The sequence below is a fragment of the Stegostoma tigrinum genome, chromosome 6 (assembly GCF_030684315.1).
Source record: "Stegostoma tigrinum isolate sSteTig4 chromosome 6, sSteTig4.hap1, whole genome shotgun sequence".
In the NCBI taxonomy this organism is placed as follows: Eukaryota; Metazoa; Chordata; class Chondrichthyes; order Orectolobiformes; family Stegostomatidae; genus Stegostoma; species Stegostoma tigrinum.
This window is the reverse complement of record NC_081359.1, coordinates 101,715,285-101,735,859: the sequence shown is the minus strand read 5'-3', so window position 1 is coordinate 101,735,859 and position 20,575 is coordinate 101,715,285. Positions and strand designations below refer to the sequence as shown.

Genomic DNA, 20,575 nt, shown 5'->3' with positions numbered 1-20,575 from the left:
GGACTCACTACACAAGTACAATGGCTACAGGAGCAGGTCAGTGGCTAAGAATCCTGCAGTGCTAACTCACCTCCTGACTCGGCAGAGCCAGTCCACCATCTGCAAGATACAACTCAGGAGTGTAATGGACTACTCCCCACTTTCCTGAAAGGTATTAGAAAACACTGTAAAAGAGATTTGCTAAAATGACATCAAAAAAGGTTATAATTTATTGGGAATAGATGTACAACAGGCTGGGGAATCTTTGTCCCCAGCGGGGACATTAGGGTTATGAAAGGGTTTGATTGGGCAGACCTGGCAAAATTGTTTTCAGAATAGGCATGTTAAAACAGTCACTATAAATCTAATCAGAAATTCAAGACAATCTTCTTCTTCTGGTAATAGAGTATTGAATTGGCTACCAGGCGGGGTGCGTGAGGTAAATAGCACAGAAATATTTAAGGGCAAGGGAATAGAACTAGACCTTGATGGGATTAGAACAAGGAGTTAATATGGCACATTAACACTGGAGTGGTCCTGTAAGTCAAACGGGTGTTTCCTTTCTGTTAATAATATAAAAAGAAGATGGCAAGCGGTATTACCCTAATATCCAGCCAAATCACAGCGTGCATTAACAAAACACACAGACACTGCCACCTTTAACAAAAGACATTCAACAAGAATTCCCCATAGCAGACAACTTCCTTTCTCTCTCTGCAGCCTTATTGCTGCTGTAAATCAACTCCCTAGATATTTTCACATTAACTGCCTTGAATACACAGTGGGCAACAACAAACAAGAATTTGAAAATGGTGGTAAAAGCTCTTAAGGCACTTGATAGTAAAGCTAGTGCAGACATGATGGGCCAAATGATAGACCTCTGCATGGTGATAATTCTGTGTGCCATATGTTGGAATTTGGGAATCTGCTCGAAAACCCTTCACATGGGAGGTTAACTGCTGTCTCGTGGATGCAAATGTATTTCAAGACATTAGGGGCCAACCAGGCTGCCGCACAGCTTGTGTGGTGGGTCAGTTTGCGTCAGTGCTGTTTGGCTGCTTTTTGCAAGCATGGAACAGAACACTACAGGGCACCTCCTGCTGTCACAACTGATTCACTCAGAGAACACAGTGCCGAGGTCTCACAACAACAGAGTTCTGAAAGTACAAAGAATGCTTGCCAAAAATTGCATTACAAAGCAACAGGCTTCAGTGTGGTGAGAGCAGCCTCAGGCATCTCTGACTGAGCAAGCTGGCAATGCTGGATATGAACCTGTAAGGACTTCAACCAATGATTTCTTCTGGTAGGATTGTGGGGCAAGAGAATGTGGAAGGGCCACATTGACTAAGAGTTGGATTTAAACAGTAATAAGAATTTACAGATTCCATTCCTTCTTTGCAGAGTTAAAAAATTCAATACAATTGGAGAGGCACTTGGGAGTTTAATTTAGATAAATGAGAGGTGCTACATTTTGGAAAGGCAAATCAGAACAGGGCTTATCCCCTTAATGGTAAGGTCCTGGGGAGTGTTGCTGAACAAAGAAACCTTGGGCTGCAAGTGCATAGGTCCTTGAAAATGGAGTCACAGGTAGATAGAAAAGTGAAGAGGTGTTTGGTATGCTTGCCTTTATGGGTTAGTGCATTGAGTCTAGGAGTTGGGAGGTCATGCTGCAGCTGTACAGGACATTGGTCAGGTCACTATCAGAACACTATGTGCAATCCTGGTCTCCCTGCAATAGGAAGGATGCTGTGAAACTTGAACGGGTTCGGAAAAGATTTACAAGCATGTTGCCAGGGTTGGAGGGTCTGAACTATAGGGAGAGACTGAATAGACTGGGGCTGGTTTCTACTGGAGGATCAGAGGCTGAGGGGTGACCTTATGTAGGTTTACAAAATCATGAGGGACATGGATAGAGCTAAATAGACAAGGTCGTTTCCCCGGGCGGAGGCAGTCCAAAATTAGAGGCCATAGGTTGAAGGTGAAAGGGGAAGGATTTAAAAAGGGATCTAAGGGGCGACTTTTTCCACACAGAGGGTGATACGTGTATGGAATATGCTGCCAGAGGAAGTGGTGGAGGCTGGTAAAATTACAACACTTAAAAGGCAGAATAGCAAGGGTTTAGAGGGATATGGGCCAAATGCTGGCAAATAGGGCTAGATTTATTGAGGATATCCGGTCTGCATGGATGAGTTGGACCGAAGGGTCTGTTTCTGTGCTGTATATCTCTACGACTGTATGACAATACAGTTGGTACTTCTACCCAGCTGTTATGGTTAGGTGGAGACCAAAATCCATTGTCCCAATTGGTGTCCAACAGTCCAGGAATTCCTGTGGAAATGTTTCTCTTATTCTATAATGGGATGAGGGTATTGCTGGCAAGGCCACTGAGCAGACTATGCTATTCCAGGGAGCAGTTGTTACCAATCAACCCTTTTGGTGGTGGGTCTGGAGTCACCTGTCGGGCAAATTGGGGAAGAATGACAGATTTCCGACGAGTCCTTGCAACAAACCAATGATGGTTGTCATGGTCACCAATTCTAATTTCAAACTTTATTGCATCTTTATCCGCTTTAATGTGATTACCAGAGCATTAGCCTGAGCATCTCCAGCTACCACAACAATACCATCTCCACCAGTATGTCTGTGTTGATATAGGTTCAGTTCGACAGAGGAACTGCTGGCGTTCCAAAACTGTGTCAGTGAATGGGAAGCTACTCAGTGGGGAGCTGCATCCAGGACAGGCAGGCAAAGAGGAAAAAAAGGCAAGAAATCACAAATACTGGAAACCCTCACCATGCAGACAGCACCTCTGGACTGAAACAGAGTTAACAATGCAGGTGAGTGATCTTGCAACTGTATCATTGACAAGAGAATCAAAGGTTATGGGGAAAAGGCAGGAGAACCAAATGTCAGACCAACCATTTAATGGCACAGAAGGGTCAGTGGGCTGAATGGCCTACTTCTGCTCCTATAGGTTATGGTCCATGACCTGAAACATTAGCTCCATTCCTCTCAAGTTGCTGCCTGACATGCAATGGATCTCTGGCGTTTGGGATTTTTTAAAAAAGTTTCAGATTTCCAGAGCCTGTGGTGCTTTTGTTTTGTCAGCAAACAGTAGATATTGGTTGAGGGGATGTGTGGTGCAGGAAGAAATGAGCTATGGTAGCTCCCTTGCTCCAGACATAAATGCAAAAGTTCAGCTCCAACACTTGTGACTCTAATCCCATTCCTGAAGGTGAACGAATGACAGTGACATACATTTCTTCACGGCGAGACAGCTAGGAAAGTATCAGTGTCCAGATTGGTGGCTGCAGGTCAAATTATTCATTAGCCTCTCTGTGAAGCCCATGGTGGCTCAGTGGTTAGCACTGCTGCCTCACAGTGCAAGGGATGTGAGTTTGATTCCTCCCTTGTGCAACAGTCTGTGTGGAGTTTGCACATTCTCCCCCTGTTTGTGTGGGTTTCCTCTGGATTCTTGGTTTCCTCCTCCAGTCCAAAGATGTGCACATTAGGAGGACTGGCCATACTAAATTGCCCATAGTGTCCAGGGATGTGCTGGCTAGATTGATTAGCAATGGGAAATTCAGGGTGATAGGGGTCTGGGTGACATTCTCTTCAAAAGGCTGAATGGCCTGCCTCCGTACCGTAGGGATTCTGTGAATCCTTTGAAAAGGGGAAATTCCTTTAGTAGGAAATAAAAGCTGGGTTAGGACATTTTGGCTCATTAGGCATTTTCCTTCTCAGTTCTCGAGCCAGCAGAAGCATTCTCCCCACAGTAATTATGCCCAGCCCAGTGGGAATTATAGATGTTTCAATGACAAGAGAATGAGAGCGATGGATTTCAGAAGACCTGGTAGAGGAAATGAAACAAAAACTTCATGTTCATAAATCCATAGGCAACATGGAACAGAAATGATGGGAAATAAATAGTAGCTCATCATCTTGATCCCTTTCCAGTTCATTCAAAGCAAGACACTCAACTAGAATCTTATAGTGAAGCCATTCTGCCCATTGAGTCCATGCCAACAGTAAAAAAAAAGTTACATCCTCCTATTTTCTGTGCTTTTCCAACGAACCACTACAGATGATGAGGGCAAACAAGGCAGGAGAGCGTAGGTAAGTATCGAGGTGGTCAGCCTTTCCTGCTGCCTTTGTTTCTTTAACAGAAAGGTCACTGACCAAGGGCCATAAATCTAAAGTAATTGACGGAAGGATTAGCAGGGAGTTGAGAATGTCTTCTGGAGTGGGGAATCTGGGACTTGGTACCTGAAAGGGTTGTTTTTTTTTCCTGAAGAAGGGCCTAGGCCCGAAACATCAGCTTTCATGCTCCTCTGATGCTGTTTGGCCTGCTGTGTTCATCCAGCTCTACACCTTGTTATCTTACATCATCCTCCCAAGTTATTGTAGCCCCTGGAGATTACTGCAGTTCAAGTTTAAAATGGAAACTTGGATTATAAAGTGTCTACCAACCTTTCAGGTCGCAAGTACCAGATTCCCCACTCCAGAAGACATTCCCAACACTCTGCTAATCCTTCCGTCAATTACTTTAGATTTATAGCCCCTGGTGAGTGACCTCTCTGTTAAAGAAACGAGGGCAGCAGGAAAAGCTGATCACCTCGATATTACCGTGCACTCTCTTGCCTGGTTTACCCTCATCAACCGTAGTGGTTCGTTGGAAAAGCACAGAAAATAGGGGCAGAAATAGGCCATTCAGCCCATTGAGCTAGCTCCACTATTCGTTATTCACACTGCACTGGACTGAATGTTACTGAATTATTGCAATCACGCCAAGGCATAATTCATTGAAATAAATTCCACAAAATCAGCAAGACTGCACTTGGGGACCGCTTTGCGGAACACCTCCCCTCGGTTCACAATAAACAACTGCACCTCCCAGTCGCGAGCCATTTTAACTCCCCCTCCCATTCTCTAGATGACATGTCCATCATGGGCCTCCTGCAGCGCCACAATGATGCCACCCGAAGGTTGCAGGAACAGCAACTCATATTCCGCTTGGGAACCCTGCAGTCCAATGGCATCAATGTGGACTTCACAAGCTTCAAAATCTCCCCCTTCCCCCACCGCATCCCAAAACCAGCCCAGTTCTTCCCCTCCCCCCAATGCACCACCCAACCAGCCCAGCTCTTCCCCTCCACCCACTGCATCCCAAAACCAGCCCAGCCTGTCTCTGTCTCCCTAACCTGTTCTTCCTCTCACCCATCCCTTCCTCCCACCCCAAGCCTTACCTCCATTTCCTATCTACTAACCTCATCCCACCTCCTTGGTGGGAGTCCGTCTTCCCTGGACTAATCTAAGACTGCACTGTTGTAAGTATTATAAATCTAATAAAAGTTTCTTGAGGAATGCAAGGATTAGAACATTCGAACAGAACAAGTGATATTAGAAGTGCTCATCTGAATATTTTGGCAAACATACAAATGGCAAAACAACTTAAAAATAGCTGGCTCTCGACAATTGTTATTCCTAAACCAATGTTAAAACATCTAATAATTATCGGTAACACAGTTTGCCTGGCCTGGCCTCCTGGTTCCTCCAACTGTAGTTTCTCTTACTCCAGCACTGGCATTTCTTACTATCTCTGATGATTATAGGTACGGGAGTAGGCCATTCAGCCCCTTGCGCATGTGCCCCTGTTGTTTGTGGGAACTTGCTGTGCGCAAATAGGTTGCCATGCTGCTTACATTTCTACAATGGAGTTCAATCATAAAATCCCCACACAGCGTGGGAACAGGCCTTTCGGCCTAACAAGTCCACACTGACCATCTGAAGAGCATCCCACTCAGATCAATTTCTCTACCCTATTCCTGTAGCCCTGGCTAATGCACCTAATTATCAGGAAAGATTATACAAACTGCAGTTGTTTTCTCTTGAATTTCGAAGTTTTTTAGGGAAGATTGAAAATTTCCAAAGATCCTAAGTGGAGCAGATGCAGCGAGAGAGGTTCAATTGATCCTCGAAAGTTTACAGCACAGAAAGAAGCCACTCGGCCCATCATGTCTGTGCCAGCTAGAAGAAAACGCCTCCCAGCCTAATCCCGCTTTCCAGCATTTGGTCTGTAGTCTGCAAGTTACCTGAAGTTACATATCCAGGCATTTTTATTTTTAACATGGAGTTCAGGGTCCCTGTCTCCACAGCCTTTTCAGACTATGAGCTCCATCAGCCTCTGGGTGAAGTAATTTTTTTAACATAAAAATAATTATCCTCAATCCCCTTATAACCTTTCTACCAAACACTTTAAATTGGTGCCCACAGTCACTGTGGTAAACCCTTGCTATCCAGGCCCCTCAAAATTCTGTACACCTCAATTAAACCTTCTGTAAGACTCCTGTATTCCAAGGTGAACAAGCACACATTATCCAACTCTTGCCTCAAAGTTGCAATTCTTCAAATCTGGCAGCATCCTCTTAAATCTCCTCTGTACCCTCTCGAGTACAATTACATCCTTTCTGTAACGAGCTGACCAGGCCAGCACACATTGCTCAAGTGGCGCTCTCACTCATGATTTACACCAGTTCCAACATAACCTGAGAGCTCTCATGTTCTGCAGCTCAGCTAATAAAGGAACGGACTCCATCTGCCTTCTTAACTTATTGAACGACCTTCTGCCGCATTCAGGATTTTCGCTCCAAAGTTCCTCACTTCCTCTGCACCTTCTCAGTATTCCACCATTCATTGGGTATTCCTTTGCCTCACCTGACCTCCCGAAATACAGCAACTCTCCAGCTGAACTCCGTTTACCATTTTCCTGCCCAACTGACCGGTTCATTCATAAAATCTCCCGACAGTCCACAGCTTCTCACCCCGCTGCTAAGGTCCCAGAGGGCTGCTGTCTCGTTATAGATGAATAACTGGTGGTACTTTAACCTGAAGGTCACCCCATTCTCAAGCAAGGGGCAAGGTCAAGAAGACAGGACCTTCAACGATGAGGGAATTGAACCCACAAAGTCACCACCACTCTGCACAGCCAACCAACAGAGGTAACCAACACCCCAATCCTGTCTTCATCATCAGTGGTCCCTTGCAGAGAAGGATCAGTCTCCTCCACTCTAAGGATGAGTCTGTGGGTGGGTGTACAGTCTGACACAGCTTCCACAGGCCCTGCTACACTTGGGGCAGAATGTAGTCATGGGAAGGGGTGGGTGGGGCGTTGGTGTTTATTTTTGAGGTAAAATTCCCTTTGAATATGTCGCACCTGCCATACCATCACACAGGAACTTGTAAGAAGGAACTATTTGAATCTTACCATAAAAGAAAATTCAGAGAAGAGTTATTTCATGCGAACGAGAAACAACAGTAGGCCACTCGGCCCTTCAAACCTGCTCCACCATTCAATAAGATCAGGGCTGATGAGATCTTAACCCCAACTCTATGCTCCTGCACATCCCCCAGTAATCTTGCATCCCCTCGGTAATCAAGAATCTGTTTTTTCCTTCAAAATATTCTAAATATTCTACATCCACTGCTTTTCAGGAAGGGAATTCCAAAAGGCTCACAATCCTCAAAGCAGAAAAAAAAATTCCTTCACTCACCCACAAGAGGAAACATTCTTTCAACATCCACCTGGTCAAGTCTCCGCGGGATTGTAGAATTGTCAATTAGGTCACCTTTGACTCTTCTAAACGCCAAAGGACACAGACCTAGCCTGTCTAGACTTTCCTCAAGTCAATCTGCACATTCCAGGTATTAGACTAGTAAATGTTCCCTGAACTGCTGCTCAACATATTAACATCCTTCTGCAAGTACAGTGACCAGTACGGTACATAGTACTCAGTACACAGATGCAGTTTACAGTGAAGGGGTTGTTGAGGTGAATAGCATTGATTTAAAGAAATTCTAAGTGAATAAATAAGAAAGAAAGCCATAGAAGCTTGAAGCTGACTGGATTAGATGAGGAATGAGGGAGGAGCCTAAACACCAAAAAGAATAAAATCAGCACTGCACAGTTATTTGCTACACCTGAATACAGACTTATTCTGATCTATCCAGAGACTTTTCCCCAGGGCAGGATTGACTGCCACGAGGGGTCATAGTTTTAAGGTGTTAGGAGGAAGATATAGAGGAGACGTCAGAGGGAGGTTCTTCACCCAGAGAGTTGTGAGCGCATGGAATAGTTTACCAGTGGGAGTCGTGGAAGTGGAGTCATTAGTGACATTTAAGCGACTGCTGGACATGCAAATGGACAGCAGTGAATTGAGGGGAATGTAGGTTAGGTTATTTTATTTTTGGATTAGGATTATTCCACAGCACAACATCGTGGGCCGAAGGGCCTGTACTGTGCTGTACTTTTCTAAGTTCTATGTTCTATCTTGGGTGTTGTCTACTGGAATCTACAGCAGGGATGAAGACTCTCTATCTGGGTAGCAGTGACAAAACTTAACTTGCAGGCTGTTTCCACGGTATGTTGTACATCTATTACACAACTACGCCACAGTACCCACTCCATAGGAGTTGTGCAGTTTCCCAATGACATGTTCTATGTCCACGGCTGCAGAGTGACACTCCAGGTCACTCCGGCTAAAGGTATCGCCAGTCAATCTGCACTCTGTTTACTTATGCCTTTTCTCACTGTTTTGCTGTGCCATACAAGTCCATTTAATTGCTTTGGAATTACCCTCACTGGCTTTCCACAAGCACAACTCAGGGAGCTCACAACCTTATCCTCAGGCATCCCCTAGCTGGACTTCCTGCATTGGAATCTCAAGTCCCACTGTGAATAAACATGGATTCCACGTGTTAGCTGTCAGCTTATCATCAATCTGGAGACTGACATCAGCAGATATGTTTATAAATTCTAACAAGCAAAAAGGCCTTGAACCTTTCCCTTTGATGCAAGAACTATTCACAGACCAATCTGTGTTTCAGAGCTTGCTAATCCTAGCAAAATTCAGGCTTGGTCAAATTAACCATCATGCACTCTTTATGTCAATACTGCTGCTCTTGGGTGTCTTGAGTTTGGGATTCTTCTTTCACCTTGGCATCCTATGTACCCCCACCACAAGACAAACTCCACACACAGGGCTACACTACAGCAGTTTACAGTCTTTTAACTAGCTAGCTACATTATAGTTAAATGAAAAGTACAGTATTAGTTAATAATGCATCCCACCTCCTTTAATATTTACTCTGTCCCATCCTTCAACATCCTTAAAACCAGCTCTTAAAGGTCAACTAGCAGCTATTTACTATTTTTAGTTTAGCAATACTTAACTATATTCAGTTATGCCACAGACAAAACAGATACAAGGCTCTCTCTTGCTTTGTGTAAATATCATATTCTCAAAAAACGCTCCATTGTGATTTTTTGGCTGTTATTTGCAAAATGTGATTGGTGGAATGTGCTTGAGAAAACACAACTACATATTTTAAAAGCCATGCACTGCATACTTATTTCCTCTTCTTAATCTTTGGTTAGACTTTTGTTTGAACCTTGTCTCACTTTTCACATTCTACGGCAAAGATCGTGGTATTGTCTTCGACTCAAATCGGTTTGTTCCTGAAGCTCTTCTCACAGCTCTGTGCCACGGTTATCCAGTACAAAGCCATAAATACTCCAAACTTAAAGACCCACATTCCTCCACATCGTGGTTACAATGTCCAATGTTTACAGGAAGAGTGCTGGAACTCACGAAAGCCTCTGTTGCAAATACACCATTTAGGACAGCAAAGCCACTGCTACACGAGAACACCAACAGCTCCTAAATGTCCACCCGTGTCACATCCCAGTTCATCACCACTGGGTCAAATCATTACACTTCCAACAGCACTGTGGGAGCACTTTTAGACCACTGACTACAATAGTTAAAAGCAGCAGCTCACTGCTACGTTCCTCGGGACAATAGGGAATAGCCAACAAATATTGGCCTGAATGGGACACATACGAGAGAAAAATTAGCTTATACAGAGAACGTAGAAGAGGGAAGCTCAGAAACAAGCCCTTCGGCCCATGAGGTTGTGCTGAACATGATGCCAAATTAAACTAATCCCTTCTGCCCGCCTCTGACCATAACTCTCCATTCCTTGCATATTCATATGCTTGTCTAAAAGTCCCTTAAATGCCCCATTCATATCTACCTCCTCCACCACCACCCCGGTGGCACGTTCCAGCTCCCAGCACTCTCCATGTAAAAAAAAAGTTTGCCCCTCACATCTCCTTTAAACTTTCCCCCTCTCGCCTTAAATGCATGCCTCCTAGTTTTAGGTATTTCAACTCCTGGAAAGAGATTCTGACTGTCAACCCTAACTACGCATCTCACAATTTTATAGACTTGTACCAAGTCTCCCCTCAGCCTCCATCGCTCAAGAAAAAAAACAACACGAGTTTCTCCAGCCTCTCCTTATAGCTCATATGCTCCAATTAAAGCAGTATCCTGGTTAACCTCCTCTGTACCCTTTACATCCTTCCTGTAATGTGGTGAACAGAAGTGAATGCAATAGCCTAAGTGTGGCCTAACCAAAAGTCTTATAATGCTGCATCATGAATCTTGTACTCAATTCCCCGACCAACAAAGGCATGCATGCCATACGCTTTCTTTACAACCCTATCTACTTGCATGGCCACTTTCAGGGAGATTCATATCATTTTAGCAGGGGAGGTGATCACCTGGGACTTTACCTGTGGGCCCTGCATTACATTCTTCCTTGATATGTCAGACATAGATATCATTTCTCTCCTATTGCCAAAACTGGGAAAACTGATGAGAAACTTTTACCTATTTGAAAATCATAAACACTCAAATAAACTGCAAAGCCATCTCCTTAGAATGCACCAATATTAACCTAGAGGTAGTGTCACTGGGCATGTAATCCACAACCATGGGCTAATATTCTGATGTCATGGGTGCCAATCTTAGAAACATAGAAGATAGGAGCAGGGGTAGGCCCTTTGAGCCTTCTCTACGACTCAGTATGGTCAATCCCAATATGGCAGATGGGGAAATTCAAACTCAGTTAAAGTACAGAATAAAAAGCTAGCCAATTGGCAGCTGCTATTGGTTGTTGTGGAACCCATCTAGCCCAAATGTGCTTGAGGGAAGGAAATCTTGCCAATGTTTCTTCCGGCCTACATGTGACTCCAGGCACATGGCAATGTGGTTGATGTTTGACTGGAAAATTAGGGATGGGTATTAAATGCTTACCTTCATTCCATAAATGAATTTTAAAAATCTATGTTTTGGTAATTGAAAACAACTCCTTTGCATCAGTCTTCTACCAAGAATCCAGCCATCACAAAGGTCCATTTAACTCCCTTATTGCCCTAGTAGGAGCATTATATAAAAATGGTGCAATCAAGACTGATAACTTAATCTCCAACTGAACTTGACAGTGTAAACCTGGTGGAAAGTCCAGGTCCAAACCCATCTGATCACTCCAGAAAGCATGCTCCAGTCATCACAGATGTTTGAAATTACTCAAGACAGGACAGTGAATCGGTAAAGCACAGAGGAAGGCCATGTCGCTTGCAGGGCGTGCACCAGCTCCTGCAACAACAACTTACCTATTCCCATCGCCCCAAAAATCTCACCATCGTCCTGCAAGTCTTTCCTGTTCAGGTGATTACCCAACTGTTCCTGAACGCCACAGCTGATCCTATCTCCACCACACCTTTTCTTTTAAACTCACTTGCGGGACTTGGGCAGCATTTACTGCCTGCCCCTGGCTGCCTCGAGCCAAATAACTTACTAGACTTTTTCAGATGACTGTTGAGAGACAACCACATAGCCATGGCTCTGGAATCACATATAGGCCAGACCGGGTGAGCCCGACAGATTTCCTTCCCTGAAGGACATGAACAAGCCTTCAGATAATACGTTCTAGATCTGAAACACTTGCTTCATGAAGTTATTTCATCTCATGTCATTGTTGCTTCTTTACCAATCACATAAATTCACCTTTCACTGATGGGTACAGAGATAACAAGGTGTAGAACTGGATGAACACAGCAGGCCAAGCAGCATCAGAGGAGCAGGAAAACTGATGTTTCAGGCCTAGCCCCTTCTTCAGAAAAAAAATAGAAGGGTCTAGGCCTGAAACATCAGCTTTCTTGCTCCTTCAATGCTGCTTGGCCTGCTCTGTTCCTCCAGCTCTACACCTTGTTATCTCAGATTCTCCAACATCTGCAGTTCCTACTATCTCTGATGGATACAATTTCTCTTAAACTAACTCATGACTTTAAGCACCTCTTTCAAATCTGTTCTTAACCTTCCCTTCTCCAAGGGTAACAGTTCCGACTGCTCCAATCTATCAATGTAACTGAAGTTACTCATCTCCGGAACCATTCTCATCAATCTTCTCTATGCTCTGTTTAACACCTTGCCATCTTTCCTGAAGGATGCTGCACAAAACTAGCTGCAATATTTCAGCTGAAGTCAAGCCAAAGTTTGCCATAACTTCCTGCACTTTTATTGACACCCTGGCTTGATAATAAATTCCAAACTCTGAACATGCCCTAACAATTTCAAATGTTATATGCACATACACCCTCAGATCCTTTTATAAGAATTGCATCCTTTAAATTTACTTTGCTGTAGTATTCAATTATAAATTGTTGATGTCGCATGGAAATCTATTTAATTTTAGTTTGATCGATTCAGTATAAACTGCACAGACTATCTCCCTGTGGTGTCTATTCTTTCGATTTGTGCTTGCTGAATTGTATCCATAGATTAGTTTGAATATTTTCCCATCAAGTGCAGGCCAAGTCATTGTGTTGGACAAGTTGATTCAACTCGACATGGTCTCCATTATCTATTTTCCTCTATATCCTTTGAACAACATACAAATTAGGAGTAGGAGTGGGCCATTCAGCCCCTCGAGGCTGCTCTGCTATAAAATAAGATCATGGCTAATCGATTACTTCACTTTCCTACACAAACTTTCACACCTTTCCCTGTGAGGAATCTATCAACCTCAGCTTTCAAAAGTAGTCAAAAACTGCTTCCACGTCATTTGAGAGAGCGCATTGAAAAGACAGGAAGAGAGTTCCAAACAGCATATCATCATTCAATCTCTCTTTTCCAGTGAGAACATGTTGGTTTACATAACTGTTCCAAATGCAAACCTTCAACTCCTCTCAAATCATGCTGCTTGTTATTCTGTTTCCTTACAGAATATCAATTTTGTACAATGAGGACCAGCACTCTCCAGAGTATTCTAAGTGCAATGGCACTGGAGATTTATAAAGTAGCATTCCTACTTTACTAATTTCAGCTCAATATTGATCTTTCAACACAAAAGAATATCTGAATCATTTTACTTGCTGCCAACAGCATTCACTGTTGAGACAACTTCAATTTATTGTCAATTCTGTTAGTTTTCCAGGGGGAAAAAAAAACAGGAGGTAGATAGATTTCTAAATAGGGGCAGCAGGGTTGAAGGTCAGGGAGAGAGAGAGTTGAGTGCTGACAGGCTGGCACATCAAGGAGCTGAAGTTTGGAACAGATCAGCAATGGTCTTATTGAACAGCAGGGCAGACTTGAGGGGCTGAATGGTCTATTCCTGCTTGTATTTCTAATATTATGGACATTATTTTCTTTTCACTCAAGTCGGAATCCAGCAAGATTCTATGAGCACTTTACATGGGAACTGGTAGACGGAATTCAAAGCATATCCAAATCACCCTGAGGCTCATACTGTCAATTTTGCAAGTCAACACTCTCAGTAGATTTGCATTATCTGTGAACTTCACTGACATGCTCGTGACAGATCATTTGTGAAGACATTAAACAAATTTGATCTTAAATCAGTTACATTGTGGACCTACTAGTTTCAATATGTGACTAATCAACATTCAGAGGGGACATGCAGAGAGCAGAGATACTAAAGGATATTTCCTCTCATGGAAGGTTATGTAACAACGAGGAACAAACTTTCAGAACAAAGGGTCACCCAATCTAGATGAAGATGAGAAGGAATTTCCTCTGTTAAGATCACAAATCTCCAGAACACTCTATCCTGTGAAGCAGAGTTATGCTCAGTCATTGGGTACTGTGATAATATTTAAAAGAGGATTGGATAGGCACATGAATAGGAAAGGTTGCGAGAGTATGGGTCAAACACAGGAAAGTGGAATTAGTTTTAGTCTGGAAAACCTGGTCGGCATGTACAAGGTAGACAGGTGGATTTGTTCCCGTGCTGTATGACTCTATAATTCTATGACTCACTGAAATATAGAGGAGTCAAGGGTTACAGGGAACAGACAGAGAAATGGAGCTGAAGCCAGGTTCAGGTCACAGATAATCTTGTTGAATAGTACAGCACATTTGAGGGGCAAAATGGTCTACTCCTGCTATTACATTATTAAGATATTCATTAGTACATATTCATCTCAGATTGTGTAAAATGCCTGCTATCAGAATGGCTTTCATTATATATACAGACATAATTTCATTGACAGCAGAGCTGAACAAAGGGTGTTGTGTATAACAAGCAGCAAATTCACTATCACTTATATATCAATGTTATGTTCCCAGATGATGGTAACACTGGAGATGTCAGATCCCATTTCACTACACAAGAATTATGAGAATTATCTCATTCCTTTCATCTCAGCAGGACCCTTAGACACTCAAACCTCAGTGTAAAGCCATCCCCATCTCCTCATTAAAGCTTCTATTTCCAGTTAATACTAATTGGTACTGATTAATGCTGTAATTAATTTCCTTTTAACAAATTGCTGTCATTCACTAGATTTTATTTTTTCTCAGTTCATATGTCTCCACAAAAACCTGAAGCTGTTAACTCAGTTCATTATTACTTTAACACAAGCTCTCTAACTCAACCTTCAAAAGCCTTTTCCAAGGTCTTACTCCCTGACACCCCACAGCATTTTGTTTCTGGAGCAGCCTAGACACTGCTAACAATGGCAGCTCTGCTGTTATGGGCCTCTTCCCTCTACCCAAACCAGCTTCTGGCTCCTCCCTTGGTCTAGTAGTCATAGAAGTCATCAAACGCCTTAGCAATTACCTTAACAGGTTGCTTCCTGGTCATTTAGCTGAAATCCCATGACTTCTTAAAAATGCTGTTTTAAAAGCACTATTTAAATGACTTTCTGAACGGTATAAAGAAAAACGGGTAAATTATTATACAACTGAAAACTAAAGTGGATGACAACTGGACGTTAGGGCCAAAACACTCAAAAAATAGTTTAATTTAAATATTTATAACACTGCCCAGATAAATTTGATCAACAGTCCCAATGAGGTCATGTGTGACTTGGTGCAAGATTCTGTTTGATAAAAATTCCTCAAAATACCTTGGGATGGTCTCCTGCACTAAACAGTCGCTCAATCGTTACATTACACGACGAATAATTCAGAGACTGGAGTACAAATTTCGCAGTGACTGCTGGGGAATTTCAAGTTATTTAAATAAAACAGGAAAAAAGGGAGTGATGGTCATGTTGACCATGAAACCATCAGATTGTTATGAAAACCTATATGCTTCACTGCTGTCCTTTAAAACAGAAATCTGTCATCCTTATTCTCTGTGGCCCATACATGACTCCCAATCCACAGTAACATGGCTGATTCTCAACTTTGAAACACTACCAAGTTACACAGGTATATCAACCGATTATATTAAGAAAGTAAGAATTAAACCAAACAGGCTACTCAGTATCACCCCAGGCACAGGACACAAACACATATACTTAAATTCAAGAAAGAATACCTCCAGAAGCCTTCAACCTTGACCCAGTCCACATGAAATCTCATGGTGTTAGGTCAAAATGGATGAGAAAACTTCCATTTTCCCCTCCGTGTGCTCCCTCTGCTGATGGATCAGTGCACATCCATGTTGAACATCATTTGAACATAGAGGGTAATAAATGCATAGAATGTATTCTGGGTGGGGGGGGGGGGGGGGGCTTCACTGCCCATTACCAAGAATAGTATCACACCATTATGGCTGATTGAAGCCACAAAGGAGATCAACAACCAGAACTGGCCTACGGGAGGTAATGTGAATCAGCAGGAATAATCAACATGCTGTCATTAATCTCTCTGTGGCAAGTGTATCCATACATAAGGCTAATCACATACATGTTCATCACTGAAGACACCCTCTATCATATGGCATGGTCCAGCCTCAACAGTCCTATGTGGCAAATAATTCCAGAGATTCGCTTACTGCTAAGAAAATATTCCTCCTTAATTCTGTCTTAAATGTCCAACCCCTTATTCTGAGAATAGACCTCCGGCCCCTCAGTCTTCTAAACTTCAGTGAAAACAAGCCCACTTTGCCCAACCTTTCCTCATGAGACAAGCCACTCGTTCTGGCCATCAATCTAGTAAACCTCTTCTGGACCACGACGCATTTACAGCCTTCCTTATTTAGGAGACCAAAACTGCATTTGAGATGTGGTCTCATCAAAGCTCTGGAAAACCAAAAGTATAACATCTAATATGTACACTTGCTCTGATAAGAAACGACAGCATCCCAATAGCCTTCTTGATTATGTTACTGTGCCTGCATAGTAACCTTTTGTGAGTCATGCACAAGAATACCTAAATGTCTCTTCACCTTGGAATTTGCAGTGGTTTCCCATTTAATATTCAACAGGGTTCAGGTGCAGTCTGTCCCAAAGGTATAACTCCCACGTTCCCCAGTCCTGGAAACAGTAGACCCACAAACTGAACCCACTTCTGCCACAGAGATAATGGGAACTGCAGATGCTGGAGAATCCAAGATAACAAAGTGTGGGGCTGGATGAACACAGCAGGCCAAGCAGCATCTCAGGAGCAGAAAAGCTGACGTTTCGGGCCTAAACCCTTCATCAGAGGCTCTGACGAAGGGTCTAGGCCCAAAACGTCAGCTTTTGTGCTCCTGAGATGCTGCTTAGCCTGCTGTATTCATCCAGCCCCACACTTTGTTATCCAATTCTACCACACCGGTTTTTCTACTATTAATCTTACATATTCATCTTCATTCTGATAATGTGACTTGCCCATGCCACATGGCTTCGGTATCATTACCCTTGAGATTCTGCTCTGCAGTTTGGTGCCTAGCTCCTCACGCTGTCTAAGCAGAACCTCTTTCCTAATCCGGCTTGCATCACTGCTACAAACGTGGTCTGTGACAACTGGATCCTCCCACTCCAATTCCTTTCCAGCCCTAAGAAGATGGTCTGAACACCATCACCCAGAAGAATTACAGTCATAGAATCCCTACAGTTTGGAAGCAGGCCTTTCGGCCCATCGATCCCACACTGACCCTTCAAAGGGCATCCCACCCTATACTGTAACCCTGCATTTCCCATGGCTAATCCATCTACCCTGCACATCTTTGGACTGTAGGAAGATACCAGAGCACCTGGATGAAACCCACAGAGACACAGGGAGAATGTGTAAATTCCACACAGATGGTCGCCCAAGGGTGGAATTGAACGCAGGTCCCTAGTGCTGTGAGGCAACAGTGTTAACAACTGAATCACTGTGCTGCCCTCAGAAAACTTTGCTACAACAAACCATTTTTACTGTCTCACTGTACTGTCCCCTACTACCACTACATTCCTTTTGCACTCCCCCGACCCTCCCAATTGAATGATATCCACAGCTATGGTCAATTTGCCCATCCCACCCTGCAGCCTTCACTCTCACCTATACAAAGCAGAAAAGTCTTCAAACTTGTTGGTGAAATTGCAAGAGTAATGTCCTGCACCTGACCATTTGGATTCCCTGACCTGCCTCACTTTCTGTTACACCCTCCTGTCCATGGTTATCCCAGAGGAGACTTTGAGTACAAAATAAATCCAGGTAATTCACACTGTCCCTGATGTGTCGTAGTCTCTGTAAGAAAGAACTATAAACTGAGTCAAAGCTGCTTGAGCTGTCAAAACGTATTGAGGACCTTTTTCAGCCCTGGATCACACTTGATGCCAGCAGCTCCCATGTCCTGCAGCCGTGACACATTACCTTCCTGGTTATTTTATTTGTCATTTTTAAAATGTTATTTTAAGTAAGTGCTTAATTAATTTATTCAATTATTAAATATGTTTTATTAACCGAATCACCAGATCCTGTGCAATTTTATACCTGTGGAATAAAACACACATTAACCACTTACCAGATATTCACCAAACAGCTAACTTCTTTCCTTGCAGAAAGGTAAGAATCAATTTCAAATTGCCAGCAGGTCATGGTGGGATCTTTCTTTGCCCTTGGCCGATCTGGTTACTGTCTCAACTACACCCCTTACCCTCCAATAACCTATCAGTCTCTCGTCTATGGCATTACACCCTTAACTTTACATTCCATCAGCAATGATTAATGCAGAACGAGGAGGAAAGAGGGCAGAGCGACATAGAACATAGAACATAGAACAGTACAGCACAGAACAGGCCCTTCAGCCCACAATGTTGTGCCGACCATTGATCCTCATGTATGCACCCTCAAATTTCTGTGACCATATACATGTCCAGCAGTCTCTTAAATGACCCCAATGACCTTGCTTCCACAACTGCTGCTGGCAACGCATTCCATGCTCTCACAACTCTCTGCGTAAAGAACCTGCCTCTGACATCCCCTCTATACTTTCCACCAAACAGCTTAAAACTATGACCCCTCGTGCTAGCCATTTCTGCCCTGGGAAATAGTCTCTGGCTATCAACTCTATCTATGCCTCTCATTATCTTGTATACCTCAATTAGGTCCCCTCTCCTCCTCCTTTTCTCCAATGAAAAGAGACCGAGCTCAGTCAACCTCTCTTCATAAGATAAGCCCTCCAGTCCAGGCAGCATCCTGGTAAACCTCCTCTGAACCCTCTCCAAAGCATCCACATCTTTCCTATAATAGGGCGCCCAGAACTGGACGCAGTATTCCAAGTGCGGTCTAACCAAAGTTTTATAGAGCTGCAACAAGATCTCACGACTCTTAAACTCAATCCCCCTGTTAATGAAAGCCAAAACACCATATGCTTTCTTAACAACCCTGTCCACTTGGGTGGCCATTTTAAGGGATCTACGTATCTGCACACCAAGATCCCTCTGTTCCTCCACACTGCCAAGAATCCTATCCTTAATCCTGTACTCAGCTTTCAAATTCGACCTTCCAAAATGCATCACCTCGCATTTATCCAGGTTGAACTCCATCTGCCACCTCTCAGCCCATCTCTGCATCCTGTCAATGTCCCGCTGCAACAGCCTACAACAGCCCTCTATACTGTCAACGACACCTCCGACCTTTGTGTCGTCTGCAAACTTGCTGACCCATCCTTCAATTCCCTCGTCCAAGTCATTAATAAAAATTACAAACAGTAGAGGCCCAAGGACAGAGCCCTGTGGAACTCCACTCACGACATTGAGAGAAAAAGAATTAAATATGTATCTTCCCCCAAAATATAAGCAGCGATTATGCGACGGCATTGATACAGATTTATACCATTCAACAAATCACTATGATTTCAAAGAGATTTCAAAACGAGTGCTGACTTTATATCGGGTTTGTGCGAAGGACTGGCGCAGATAAAGCTTTATTCTCTCTCTCTCTCTCTCTCTCCCTGTGTTCCCACCCCTGGACTGACCTGTTGCTCACTAAGAAACCGAGCTGTGGACTGAATGATCCCAGGGGAGAAGGAGACAGATCTGGGGGTGACTTGCAGAGGTCACTGTTGAGCGAGACTGCTGGAGGTCAGAGATTCAAACTTGGCCACAGAACATTGCAAACCACACACTGGGATGGCGAGGGGGTGGGGATGGGATGGTGGGGAAGCCTTTAGTGTAACAAACCTCAAGGTCAATACAAATTATGGAAACTCACCCGACACCATAATAGAGGTTCCTGCGGTGAACCGTGTTCTTAGAGAGTGTGAAACGTATGTATCCTTGACTTTGCTTAACCCAGATCCAGAAAGCAAGAGACTGGTTTTGGGGGCGGGGAGCAGACAATGTTACTGTCAAATCGTGCAGAGCTGGTCTCTCTCCCTCGCTGAAGGAGCAGTATCAGGAACAGCAGCGATAGGTAAACAGGAGAGACAGGTTCACATAACTACTGCCCTTGCTCTTACACACACAAGAGGGAGTGACCGCTTCACGTTGCAATATCCAATCAGCCTCCTGGGGCGGAGTAAAGCCCAGCTTTTTAAAAAGACATTGCATTAGAAATAAAGCACGCGCCTACCCAATCTCCCCTGTTTGCAATAACTAAAATCAGTTTTTTTGTGTGTGGTGTGGTAACGGTGCGTTGGCAGCTTCCTGAAATTATATCCAGGCTCCCTTTGATTGACTGACCAGAAACTCAGCTAGACTATCCATCCATGTAAGTACAGAAGAGAAGAATACTTCAGCCCGGAACACAATTCCTGCCTCCCCAAAGCCTGTCCACCATTTTTCTGGCACAAGTCAGGAGACTGATGGAATATTTCCTACTTGCCTGGACGGTTGCATCTCCAACAACACTGAAGAAGCTTAACATCATCCAGGACAAAGCAGTCTGTGTGATTGGCACCACATTCACAAACCCCTGACGCTCATAGCACCAGTGTGTACCACTTACAAGATAGGTTGCAGTAATGCAATGAAGATCCCTAGACTTTCCAAACAGACGACCACTGCCATCTGGAAGGATAAGAGGAGCTGGCGTAT

The 20,575-nt window shown here is 43.6% G+C and overlaps 1 protein-coding gene across 3 annotated transcripts in view; it reads right to left on the bottom strand.

The window, feature by feature from the left end:
* The window catches only part of LOC125453667 (glycogenin-1), a 98,069-nt gene extending 78,078 nt beyond the window's left edge, over positions 1 to 19,991 (bottom strand). For all 3 annotated transcript variants that reach the window (XM_059646813.1, XM_059646814.1, XM_059646815.1), the window contains exon 1: positions 19,752 to 19,991. In XM_059646813.1, the coding sequence (XP_059502796.1) occupies positions 19,752 to 19,761 (10 nt within the window). In that variant the 5' untranslated portion in view covers positions 19,762 to 19,991. The remainder of the gene's footprint in view (positions 1 to 19,751) is intronic.
* Positions 19,992 to 20,575: the final 584 nt, after the last annotated feature.